Genomic DNA, 13,399 nt, shown 5'->3' with positions numbered 1-13,399 from the left:
CAAATTTGTGGCTTTAAGATTTCCTGTTAGGGTATATAAACTATAGGAGCAGTGTTTGGGGAAAATAGTTGTGGCAGGATGGAAACCATTCAGTCCTCTAATACAGTTCATAATTAACCTCTGGCTTTGTAGTTTTACTTTAAATATGATCTGTTCATATGTTAGGCAAGTGTTTCTCAATTTAGCCAAGTGATTGAGTTTATTTGAATTCAGAACAGTGTGTTCAATAAAGCAGAATGACCTTTATGTCATGGATTTTTGGTAGACATTTGCTAGTGTCCCTGCCAGGCTAGCAAGATAAACCTCTGTCAACCAGCTTAATCATCTGCGTTTTGCTAGTCCAGCATCAAACCAGCCTGGAAACATATGCTGGCCTAGCTGCTCTGTGGAGAGATTGAATCCTCTGTTAATGATGTTTAATTTTTTTAATTTATTTTTTTTACATTTTGTTATGTTGCTGCCTTAAGTTAAACTGCTTTAAATTACTTTTCCCCCACATCATTCTAGACTCCATACACCATAATGGCAAAACAGGTTTTTAACATCTTTGCCAATTTATTAAAAATAAAAAAACTTAAAGATTCCATTGCATAAGTATTCATACCCTTATCTGGGCCAGTTGAAATTTAGTTCAGGAGCAGTCATATTGCTTGTAGATGTTACTACAATTTGAGTGAAGTTAAGTTTTGGAGTGGTGATCAGGAACCAGATGGTCACTCTAGTTGAGCTCCATGATCATATATGCAGATGGGAGAAACTTACAGAAGGACAAACATCACTGCAACATTTGACCAATTTGGGCTTTATGGTGGTGTGGAGAGACTCAGTTCTCTTCTCAGTGAAGACACATCAAAACACACTTGGAATCTGCAAAACATCACCTAAAGGACCCTCAGACTGTGAGAAACAAGATTCTGTGGTGTGATGAACCTCAACTCCAAGCATTATGTTTGAAGGAAACCAGACACTGCTCATCACCTGTAGAGTACCATCCCAAAAGTAAAGTGTGCTGGTAGGAACCCTTATGCTGTGGGGCTGTTTTTCAGTGGCAGGGTCTGAGGGAATCATCAGAGTAGAAGAAAAGCTCAATGCACCAAAATATTGAGATAGCTTTAATGAAAACCCAGTCCAGAACATTCAGAACCTCAGACTGGGCAGACAGTTCACCTTCCAACAGGACAATGAACATAAACACACAGCAAGAGTGGCTTATAGACAACTCTGTGAATGCCCTTTGAGTGGCCCAGCCAGAGCCTAGGCTTGAACCCAATCAGACATTTCTGAAGAAACCTGAAAATCTCTGCCAGGCCCCATCCAAGCTTGAGAGGTGAGGCGAAGAATGGCAGATAATTGGCAAATGTTAATGTGCAAATCTTGTTGCAAAATACCTAAAAAGACTTTATTTCAGTTTTTTTTTATAAATTTATGAAGTTGTGACAATTCTGATTTTGCTTTGTCATTATGGTGCATGGCGTGTAGATTGATGTGGGAAAAAAAGTAATTTAAAGCAGTTTAACATAAGACAACTTTGCAACATAACAAAAATGAAGAAATTTAGTAAGGCATTGTGTAATAAAGGCATGTTTTCCCCCCCTACTGTCAAAGATGTATTCATGAAATCCCCCCAAGTATAAGAATACGTTTACTTTTTTTGCTTTAGACAAAAGGCAAGCCTGAACCTTAAACCAAATCTGCCACTTTTCAGCAAGTCTTTGCTCTTCTTTTGAAATCAACCGCTCTTTCTTTTAGCTGTCAGCAGTACTGCAGTGGTTCCAGTTACACATTTTCCCCTCTCTCGCTCTTTCTTCACCTCGTTCTCTTCATCCACTTGTCTCTTCATGCTTCTCATGTTTCTGTTGGAGATGCTGCTCAGATTGCACCGTTAAGGTTCATCAGGATCTCCTGTGAAAGCCTCTGGTGCTAATTAAAATTTTCTGCCATTTTCTCACTTGTGGTGTTTATTTCACATCCTTGCAGGAGCTCTTTTCCTTCAACAAGTCAGCTGTAGCTCACAAAAGAGACACCCAGTGACATATAGACTAAACCATGTAGCCTAGACTGATATGTTGATCCAGGATTCTGATTTATTGTCCCGCTGACCCACAGTGGCAGCAGTTGCTGTTGTTTGCCACCAAAACCCTTACGCACCCGCCCTGCTTGCAGTAAACCCAGTAGTCTCGACTTTTTTTTTTCCAGCTGAGCTAATAAAAAGGGGGCTTTTGTATGAGTAGTGTTTTATGAGGAGCCTATGCCTCTGTTTCTTTCCCCACTATGTTCTAAAGCACAAGTCGGCAGTTCCCAAAGCCACAGGCTCCACCCGTAAACCTCCGCTGGGTTTGAATAGTGGTATTTGTGTTTGCTTAGTGACACAGTTTACTGTGGTGCTCTTATAAGGGAACTCTATGGAGGAAGACTGGAATAAATGTTTGAATAAGTGTAGGTGCAAGATTTAAAGGGATAGTTCACTTAAAAATGAAAATTCTGTCATTAATTACTCACCCTCATGTCGTTTCAAAACCTGTAAGACCTTGTTCATCTTTACAAATTAAGATATTTTTGATGAAATCCGAGAGCTTTCTGACCCTGGATGGACAGCAACACACCTGACACAAGGCCCAGAAAGGTAGTAAGGACATTGTTAATAGTCCATGTGACATTAGTAGTTCCACCGTAGTGTTGTGAAGCTGAGAATACTTTTTGTGTGCAAAGAAAACAAAAATAATTACTTTATTTAACAATTTCTTCTCTTCTGTGTCATATCATCAGTTCTGGAACAAAATACATGTACCTTAATTGAAAAGCACATTTTGTCTGTCAGATGATGTTTTCCTACAGACATTTTGTGGCTCAGACAGATTACATGCTCTGTTGTTTTACAGGTCACATAGAGGGCTGTTTTCGAAAGATATAATACATCTAATCCTGTTCACCAGAGTCAGCACTCTGTGTAAAACAGCCTCTCACTTTTTACATACACAAACACAAGGTCCAACTCCCATAAGCTGTAGGGCTGTAACTCTCTCCTCATGGCCGATGAGCGATGCTGGCTGCTCTGACTGAAGGCTTTTGACCTGGAACCTCCTTCTTTGTCACCCTGCACTCTTTTAAGTAAATACAGCCTGTGTGGGAGTGTGAGAAAGGGAGAGCACTTGTAAATCAAAGTTGCACTGGGTTGTCATGGTGTGGTTTGGATTGTTCAACAGTTTCAATGTTATTGGCCATGTTGCACTGACATGTTGACAGAGAGAGATCTTGTTCTCTTGTTTGCTCTCACTTCTCTTGTATGTCTTTTTCACCTCCTGAATTTATATGTGCTCTGGTTTTCAGAGCCATTCTTGGCTCATTTTTGTGTCATATCTGTTATTGTATTCAAAGTTTCCTCGTAAAATAAAAATGGCAGGGTTATCCTGATAGTGAAGTAGAACAATCTTTAAAAAAAAAGAAAATCCTAAGTAGTTTGACTCTCCAAAAACCTCCTGAAATTTGTTTTAAAAATAGTTTGCAGTTTGCACCCAGGAATATATCATTATATTTAGATTTACATTTACCAGTCAAAAGTTTTTAACTGTTTTAAATATTGATAATAATAATAATCCCAATATTACTGCTTTTGCTGTATTTTGGATCAAATAAATGCAGGCTTGGTGAGCAGAAGAGACTTTTTTTTTGTTTTCCAAAACACGTTTGGCTTTAGTTCATTGTTGCTTGACATTTTGAGTCATGGATATTTAAACTTTTCTTGAAATTGTGAAGTGATGTCTAATGGATTTCATATTTTTTTTCATAGCCACACTTATTGTCATTGATCCTTATAATGTTTTGTGACCATTCAAGGATTTTCGTTTTCTAAACGCCTCTTTTTCTTGCTTCACAGAAAACCATCATGTTAATGTGGATCATGGCCTCCTGATCAGATCTTCCTGACCACTATCCTCTCTTTCCCTGGACTCATCATTGGCTCAGTGATGAACCACACACCCAGCCCCCACATGACAGAGGCCGCCAAGTCCGGGGCGGGCTTGTTGTGCGGCCTGGGCTTGGGCCCAGATCGGGTGCGCTCCCCGGACAGCCTGACCCACACGCCCAGCCCGTCTGGGGGAACACCCAGTTCCAGCCCTCCTCTGCTGCTCTCTCCAGGGCTGGGGTGTGATGGTGGCGGGGACTGGGAGAGCCGCGAGGAGCTCCGTCTGCGTGAGCTGGAGGAGGCTCGTGCGCGGGCGGCTCAGATGGAGAAGACAATGCGCTGGTGGTCAGACTGCACGGCCAACTGGAGAGAGAAGTGGAGTAAAGTGCGAGCCGAACGCAACAGGGCGCGGGATGAGGTCAGGCAGCTGAGACAACGCTTGGACGCCCTTACCAAAGAGCTGACGGGGGCACGACGAGAGCGCCAAGAGCTGGCGGCTGAAAATGAACAACTGCGCCTAGAGGCCCAAAGAGTCCGAGATGAACAGAACTCCCCAGCGAATGCTTCCACTGCACCAGCATCCAACTCCTCAACTGCCTCCACACACTCCAACCAGCCAAGGGAAGCAGACATCAAGCAGGACAGCCAGGATGAGGAGAACATCAGAGATGGGCCAGGCTCTCCAGAGCAGGAACCTGTGAGAGATGTAGACACTGACAAACCAGACAAGCAGAAGGTGAGTGTAAAATATTTTCAGAAAGGACTAGTTAGGGGGTTTCCTGGTAATTCACCTGACCCTAGTAAAACACTCAAAACCAGCTACATCAAGTGAAACAGAATGCAATGGTCAGCAGGAGCATTTTGTCAGAGTAGCAAGGGACTTTGCTTGTGCACAAAGATTTGAGCACTAACCGTAACCAATATAGGGCACTTTGATTCTCGCGATGCGAAAAATGCATACGGAATCACAGAATTCAGTCATAAAAATGAAATTTACTGGATAACAGTGCAGGTCAGTACACTTTAATCACAATGTGATATGGACTAGTGTCTGTCAATATTAAGCTGCAAAAGTATCAGTCCTGCATGTTCTGCGTGTCTCTGTGTGAATGAATGGCGCAGATGTGCGGTTTCACTTATTACACACAAACTGAAGCACATGTAACACTCTCAGCGTTTTCAAACCAGTAAGGCCTTCTTTCATATTCAGAAAACACTATTTAAGATATTTTTGATGAAATCCGAGAGGTCTCTGACCCTGCCATAGACAGTACCATAGGGTCCTTTCACGTTTAAGGACCAAAAAAGTATTTTTTTTGTGCAAAGAAAACAAAAGAATCACATTATTCCACATTTTCACCTCTACTGCGTCAATTGTGGATGCGCATTCGTCAGAGTACCCTGACGCATGCGCGTGGCGGCGCTGACCCAGATCAATAGATTTCAATAGCTTTCATACTGCGTGCATCGAGATTGAGGGCTCTGCAGAGCAAAACAGTTTTCAAACTGCTGGGTGGTTCTAAATTATGCAATCAAAAGTATCCCCCTTACCTAACCCGGCCCTAAACCTACCGTCACTATAACGTCAGCCAATCACGTAGCATGGTCTAAAAACACCCTGTTCTGGTAACTCCCATTACTTTCCTGCAAAGACCTATACTTGCGTGCATCCTAAACAAGGCACGGCGCATGTGTTGAACATCATAACGCGGGATCTGGGTCAGTGCCGGCGCCAGCGCCGCCACGCATGCATTGTGGTACTGCCATAAACACACACCCACAAGTGACAGTAGAGACGAAAATGTGTAATAAAGTTGTTATTTTGTATTATTTATGCAAAAAAGTGTTCCTGTAGCTTTGTAAAATTACAGTTAAACCATTGATGTCACATGGACTACTTTGTCGATTATCTTGGTACTTTTGGAACAACATGACTTAGTGTATGAGTAGTTAATGACAGAATTTTCATTTTTGTGTGAACTAACCCTTTAAAGTAACTGTGACCGAAATATATTACTGAATGTGTAATGATAATAATAATACATTAGTTTTTTTTTAATAAAATCAATTATTTAGAAATGCTTTTGATTTATTAAAATTTAATGAAACCATTAAAATAGAATCAGGAAAATGAATGTAAAACAAAATTTGGTAAAAATAAAACTGAATTTGAGAAAAAAAAAAACATTTCATAGGCCCTTTATTTAATTTATAAATTTATTTTTTGCTAAACTTGTAATAAATTCACGCTGAATTATGTATGTTTCATTATTTCAATTATTTTGGACATTACAACAAAAATTTAATTTAACCATTAATACAGTATCCACCATTTTCCTTAATGCAGAAGTCTCACCCAACTAGAAGTGCTTTACTTTTTCTGGTCTCGGGGCGTTTCTAGTCAAATTAATGTATTTTCTGAGCCGATAATATAACATTAGTATAACATTAAATATATATATTTTTAAAAATAAAAAGCAAATGGCGCCATAGTTTAATCACTACAGTGTTGCAATGACCATCTTTTTCCAGTAACTCACCTGTCATAGTTTAATGAGTAGGAAGTTAACATGAAGCGACGCAAGGTTAGCAGCACTGAAAACAGATGAGCACACATATATACAGCTCCCAATCAGGGTGAAGTTTGCGGGTTTTTGTCCACAAAATAATAAGAGCAGACAATATTTTATTGTTTCACACACAGTATTTTAACGTAAACATTGAAAGCCATGCTCATTTTCTTTTGTCATCGTGGATTTCTATAGAGACCAGAGCACGAGAGCACCCCGATGTAAGTTACCCTGGCGGAGCTCAACGTTTACTCAGGAAAAAGGTAGACAGAAAAATTACAATGGAAAAAATCCAGACAAAATAAAACGGAAAAAAAGGGAATTTGAGACAAAATAAAACTGATTTTGGGAAAAATAAATAAAAAGGATTTCATAGGGCCCTACTAAAAATAAGAAATCTGAGCTTAGCATTGTGTCCCAACTAGAAGCGATGCAATAAAATGTTACAAAAAAAAAATCTCTTTATTTTGATCTAAGGATCTCCTAACATCATATTGAGGCATTTTGTCAGGTCCTATCCCATTGTCATTGGTCTGCAGTCTGTAAATGTATTTTCAGCATCAAATTTGTTTTGCCTCAAGAACTGTCATGTTTTTGTTGTTGACAAAAAACATTTTCACACTTGGTTTGAATACCTGGTCCAAACCAGAGTTTGACTGCTGAACACGCGTGTCCTGTGTTAAGGGTTTTCCTGTGTGGTTTCGGAAACTTGCAGAAGGGCTGATATGAGCTGTATGTCATATGATGCTCAAATGCTCCACTTCCAAGATTTAGCAGATGAACTCGCACCTCAACTGGAATTGGCATTTCAGACGTGACGTGATTAGAGTTTCCAGTTTAACTGATTTTGCCACTTTACTTCAGTCACTGTCGCTATAGTTTTAGTTGATCATACAGAAAGTGTTCAAGCTGCTGTGATTGGACATTTAGAGTTTTGCACCTGTAAGTAAATGCATTTGTCAATCCAAAACACTGACAGTGTGAACCTAGCCAAAGTGAACTATTAATTCATAATTAGCAGTTCACTTGTTCAATTAAGTGTGATTTGCGAACATAGCAGCAGCAGTTCTCAGGAACTGTACCCTAGACCATTTTTTAATGGTTTACCCAAATTCAGAAAGTGGCGTCCACATCATCTAAACAAACCAAAGTCAAATAAACCTGGGAGTGCACCAAAAGTGCTAGTGAGAAAACACTTTTTGATATGATGTGAACACATGTCACACCTGGTTAAGCAAATTGTTTGTAAAGAATATTACTGCAATATAATTGCAACAAACCTACAGAATAACCAAGGCTGTTCACTCTGGACACAGGTAGACAGTTGTAAATAGGTCAGTCACAGACCTGGTTTAGTGCATCTCCCTGTGACTTCATTACCTGACTCTGTGATTTTTGCTTGTGTGCTGGTTTCATTTTTTTTTGTCCTATTAATAGAACCACTGCTCTCCCAGCACAACCCCCCCTATGTGTTTTACCCATGGGGCCAGAGCCAGGGGTACCGCAGCAGTTCCAACTACCCAGAAACCCCCTTTTTCATTCCTAGACTCGCTTAAGCATGTCCGTTATTTCCTTAATGTGTTTTTAACTAATCTTTCAAGAGAATTATGCCTACCCTTCACGCAAATGTGGTTTAGTCTGCTGTGTGCATTAGCATGCACCTCTTTTTTTTATGGTTGGCAAATAGATGCGAAGGCAGCGCACCAGCAGAGAGAGGGAAGAAAGAATTAATGCCAGTGTCAAACTTGACCTTCAGAGTCTCAAGGATGATGGATGTATATTTCTGCACTGATATCAACAGGGGGTAGCCTAGATAGCCGAAGAGACCTTCGGACTCCTGTGAACAGTGACGATTGCCTGCTGAGAGCAATAGTGGTTTTGACTTTTTTATTATTGAGCACAGAAACGTCCACCTTTTCAAGTAGGTATGAGGCGTCCTCTTTCAATTGTAGCTAAGTAAATATAATAGTTAGGTAGTCTGGCTCTCACTGGATTGTTTGATACAGTTCCATTTCCTGATCTGTTTTCACACACAGGCATGCAGAGTGCTTCCACATGTAGAACTCTTATCTGTATTCGTATGCGTTTGGTTCCCCTTGGTGGTAGGGAAGTGTTAGTGCGCTTTTATCTAACTTACTCAACTGTGGCCGTTCTGGGATCGCAGCAAGTTGGCAGCATGTTTAGTGTCTCATGTCTGTCTCCGGAGGCCCATGTCTTTGATATGTAATCTCTACTGTGTGTAGGAAGGAAAGAGGAAGGATGGTGCATTGAACTGTAAAGCCGTTTTTTATTACTCCTCCAAAGAGCTTGTGAATTTCATTCATGCACACAGGAAATAAGGGAAAGGTGCAATGTGATATTTGTTATGTGGATGACAGAGAAAATGCCTCTTCTGTGGTTTGGTTTAATAAGGAGAAAAGGAAATCTTGAAAGTCTTTTATATTTTGTTGTTTTATGTTTTTCATTTGTTTTCATTGTCTTGGAACATTGACTGTGGCAGCAGTTCTCAGCTGGTTTTGGTTCACAACCTAGGTTTTACATTCATGTCGACTGGCAGGTCAACACAGTATTGTTTATCCTACAAAAGTAAACAAAAATGTTTCTTCAAATCTTATTATAATTTTAAGTTAAAATATTAGGCTTTTCTTGTTTATTCTTGTTTGTAAGAGAACTCCTGTTTGTTTTAGTCTGGGTTCAGTTTTCTTTATGTAATTTTGTTCATGGTTTTTGAGGATGAAGGCATGTCATGCAACCTCTCCATGTTGCCAGGTAGCACATAAATTTGCTACAAACAAACGTAGATTTCAAGTCATGCAAACTTTGATGTCAATATTGATTAAGTTTCAATAGCAGTAGGGCTGCAACTAACGACTATTTTAATAGTCGACTAGTCACCGACTATTGAAACGATTAGTCGACTAATCGGATAATTATTCAATTTTTCTCAAATTTAGCATGAGATTGCTTTAGTTATGTGGAAAATTATAGTAAACACAAGAAAGAAGGGGGTACTTCAATGAAAAATGCATATTTTGCTGCTGATAGGCCAATTCATACTAAAAGTAAATAAAAATGCCCTGTCTAAAACCAATTAGGCACAGTGCTCGGTCAGTACAGACATAAATGCATAAATTAAGAAACTTATTTTTTTAATGGACAGGCACATTTGTTTTATAAGAAAAAATAAATTAAAATCAAGTAAACATTTTCTTCCTGTAAACCATCAGCAGCAATAAAACAGTAAACAAAAATGTATATCCAAAACAAAACGTATTGGCTTCCATGTTATTTAAATCTTACCGAGGCCAGCCAAACTCCGTTTCATTCAACTGTCCGACGTGCTTTCTCTTTAAATGTTCGTGCATCACAGAGGTGCTGCCGTGATGCGCAAGGACTGCTTTACAAACCATGCAGGTAATATTTTAATTCGCCGTAGCAGGCTAAAATGCTCCCAAACTTTACGCCTGTTTCATACATACTCAGTCTGCAGTGCGTCTACAGTCCGTGTGCGTTACGTATGCGGTGCAGAAGAAGCACAGACTCGTTTTGCTTTCACACAGAACGCATTTGCAGTCCGTACATTGTGAACGTTCTAATCCGTTAACATGGGTGTGGAAAAAAAACGCACTGCAGACGGAGTATGTGTGAAACGGGCGTGTTTTGGTACGCGCAGCTGCTGCGTTGGACGCCGCCATTTCTGTATGTTATCGCTCAGCATAGAAGCTGCGTATGTGCGACTCTCGGCAGAAAGATGCCTCACTCGGTTGTCTGGCGACAACATCGACAATGAAATTCATTGTCGACTATTTCTATTATCGATTTTTGTCGACAACGTCGACGAATCGTTGCAGCCCTAAATAGCAGTCAATTACATCCTGCCAGGATGGCATCTAGTGTTTCTTTTCTTTGCCATTTGTAACCCTTTTCAGTAGCTGTGGTCTAGTAAAAGCCTCAAAGGCATCAGGGATGAAGTGGAGAGAGCAAAGACGCTGGTCTTTAGGATGTTTTATTCGTCCATAGTCATATTCAAATTCTTTTCTCTTCTACTTATCGCTAGGAAAGCAGTGAAGACTTGAATCGCTTCTCTTGTTGCCCTTCAAGTGAAAATTACAACAAAAAGCTTCACAATGTGGCATCGTATCAGTTTTTTTGGGTGTATTGCGACTTGTGTTGCAGTAAAAATCATAACGGGTAGCACCAGCAGCTCACAGAGTGCAACCATTTGATGTCATCGAAATAATCGTTTGTAGTCCAAAATTATGTAAAATAAAATAATAAAAAAAAGTTACGTTTTATTTACAGTTTATTATGTTTATGTCAATCTATAATTAAGTTACATTTTATAACATTATATTCTCCCCTGTATTTTTTACCTACAGTGCCTTGCAAAAGTATTCATACCCCTTAATTTTTTTCACATTTTATGTTGCTGTCTTATGTGAAATTATTTTTTCCCCCACATCAATCTACACTCCATACACCATGATGGCAAAGCAAAGAACATGATTTAAACACATTTGCAAATTTATTACAAATAAAAAACTTAAATATTTCATTGTATAAGTTTTCATAGCCTTTTCTGGGACAGCTGAAATTTAGCTCAGCAGCATTCATATTGCATGTTACTACACTTTGAGTTAAATTAGGCAAGGCAAGGCAAGGCAAGGCAAGTTTATTTATATAGCACATTTCATACACAATGGTAATTCAAAGTGCTGTACATAAAAAGGAATTAAAATCACAATAGCATAAAAATTTAAAATAATAATCACAACAATAAAAACAAAATTAAGAACATTTAAGATGATTTAAAAAAAAAAATGATTTCAAATTAATTAATACAGTAAAATGATTATACATAAAATAATGCAAACTGTTCGGACGTAGCACAGTGCTCATTCAATAAATGCACAACTGAACAGGTGAGTTTTGAGTCTGCATTTAAATGTGGCTAATGTATTAGCACATCTGATCTCTTCTGGAAGCTGGTTCCAACTGCGGGCGGCATAATAGCTAAAAGCGGATTCCCCTTGTTTTGTGTGAACCCTTGATATTACTAACTGACTCGATCCTAGTGATCTGAGTTGTCTGTTAGGTTTATATTCAGTGAGCATATCTGCAATGTATGTAGGTCCTAGGCCATTGAGTGCTTTATAAACAAGTAAAAGTACTTTAAAATCTATCCTAAACATAACTGGAAGCCAGTGTAAGGACCTGAGGACTGGTGTAATATGCTCTGATTTTTTGGTTCTAGTCAGAATCCTGGCAGCAGCGTTCTGTATGAGCTGCAGCTGTCTAATGGTGGTCTTGGGAAGGCCGGTGAGGAGACCATTACAATAGTCTACCCTGCTGGTGATAAAGGCATGAACAAGTTTCTCCAAATCTTGACGGGAAACAAAACATCTAATTCTTGCAATGTTTTTAAGATGATAGTATGCTGATTTAGTTACTGCTTTAACATGACTACTGAAACTGAGGTCTGACTCCAGAATCACAAAAGTGGCAAATTAACCAAATTAACCAGTGGCAAATAACAATTAAAAAGATATGATTTGGAGAGGCATAAAAGGTCTAACAGCAGAAAATGCATATCGGAGCAAAAATCAAGCACTGTTAAAAAGACTGCCTATAGATTGATGTGGAAAAAAGTGATTTAAAACAGTTAAACAGAAGGCAGGAACATAACAAAACAAAAAAATAAAGGGGTATGAATACTTTTGCAAGGCACTGTATTTCAATCTATTTAATTTAACCTTTTAAATTTGTTTTTTTATTTTAAAACCCTGTCTGAACAGACTCATTTTTGTACTGTGGCCCTGCAATTTAGAAATATTTTAACTGCGATATTCAAAATTCCTACTTCTTTCTTTGTGTCAGGAGTTGGAGTTATTGGAGGCTCTTCTCAGGGCAAAGTCAGAGGCTTCAGACTCATGGGACATTCGCAGTGCCAGTAGCTTGCGTTCAGTTCTCAGTCGGCAGGACCGGAGCAGACTGCTGTGGGAGGATCTGGCGGCCCTGGAGGAGGACTCTAGCAAGCTCAATGCTCTTCAGCTACGCTTGGATGAGTCCCAAAAAGTCCTGCTGAAAGAACGAGAGTAAGAGATCATTCTCCAGGTGGAAACAATACACACATCAAGCAGACCAGAACTCAGCAAAAGAAATCAAAGGCTACTAGGGCTTCTCATAAAAACTGATCCTTTACAACCTATGATATACAGTGAAAGATCTATGTTGACTTTATAGAAATCGCCCACTGGAGGCATTTCAGTTGGCCAGATCTTTTGAAAACAATCTGTTTGGACATAATGATGGTGATCTATGTTGTGCATGTTTAAAATGTTGTGTCTCTGTCAGGGATAAGCACGCGCTCATTAAAAACATTGAGAAGCTGGAGGTAGAGCTGAGCCAATGGAAACTGAAATATGAGGAACTGAACAAGAGCAAACAAGAGGCCCTAAAACAGGTGAGGAAGCTTATAAAAAGTAGACTTTTACAAAAACGAAGACATGCAAACACAGCAATGAAGAATCATCTTAGATTAGAGCAACATAACTATATTTTTTCCCTGGCAGACTATTTTAAAGTGGTGTGCCTATTAGGGATGAATAATACAGGAAATATTCCTCATATATTTGCAATGATTTTGCTGGTGATGTAAAATCAAGTGACATTATAACCTTGTGTTCATTTAGTGACAAATGGTGTGGAAAATCTAGGTTTCTTTTAACTAGATTTATAATATGCATTAAATATCATGAATCTACTGAGCAACAATGACTTGGATTGAAATTACAATTCCCATGATCACTCTTTTGGTTCATTTCAGCACAGTCATAAATATTGACTTAATAAAAGTTATAAATATTGAGAGATATTGTCGAAAAGTTGGGAAAAAAACCTATATTTTTTTTCTAATGCATATAGT

At 39.0% G+C, this 13,399-nt stretch overlaps 1 protein-coding gene across 1 annotated transcript in view; it reads left to right on the top strand.

Moving 5' to 3' along the window:
• The window catches only part of ccdc102a (coiled-coil domain containing 102A), a 102,465-nt gene that overhangs the window by 48,003 nt on the left and 41,063 nt on the right, over nt 1-13,399 (top strand). Inside the window, exons 2-4 of the mRNA XM_073837135.1 lie at nt 3,875-4,640; nt 12,352-12,569; nt 12,829-12,937. Coding sequence (XP_073693236.1) covers nt 3,966-4,640; nt 12,352-12,569; nt 12,829-12,937 — 1,002 coding nt within the window. The 5' untranslated portion in view covers nt 3,875-3,965. The remainder of the gene's footprint in view (nt 1-3,874; nt 4,641-12,351; nt 12,570-12,828; nt 12,938-13,399) is intronic.

Source organism: Garra rufa, chromosome 3, assembly GCF_049309525.1.
Source record: "Garra rufa chromosome 3, GarRuf1.0, whole genome shotgun sequence".
NCBI classification, from domain to species: domain Eukaryota; kingdom Metazoa; phylum Chordata; class Actinopteri; order Cypriniformes; family Cyprinidae; genus Garra; species Garra rufa.
Note: the sequence above shows the minus strand (reverse complement) of the source record. Positions and strands in the feature narration are given on the sequence as shown.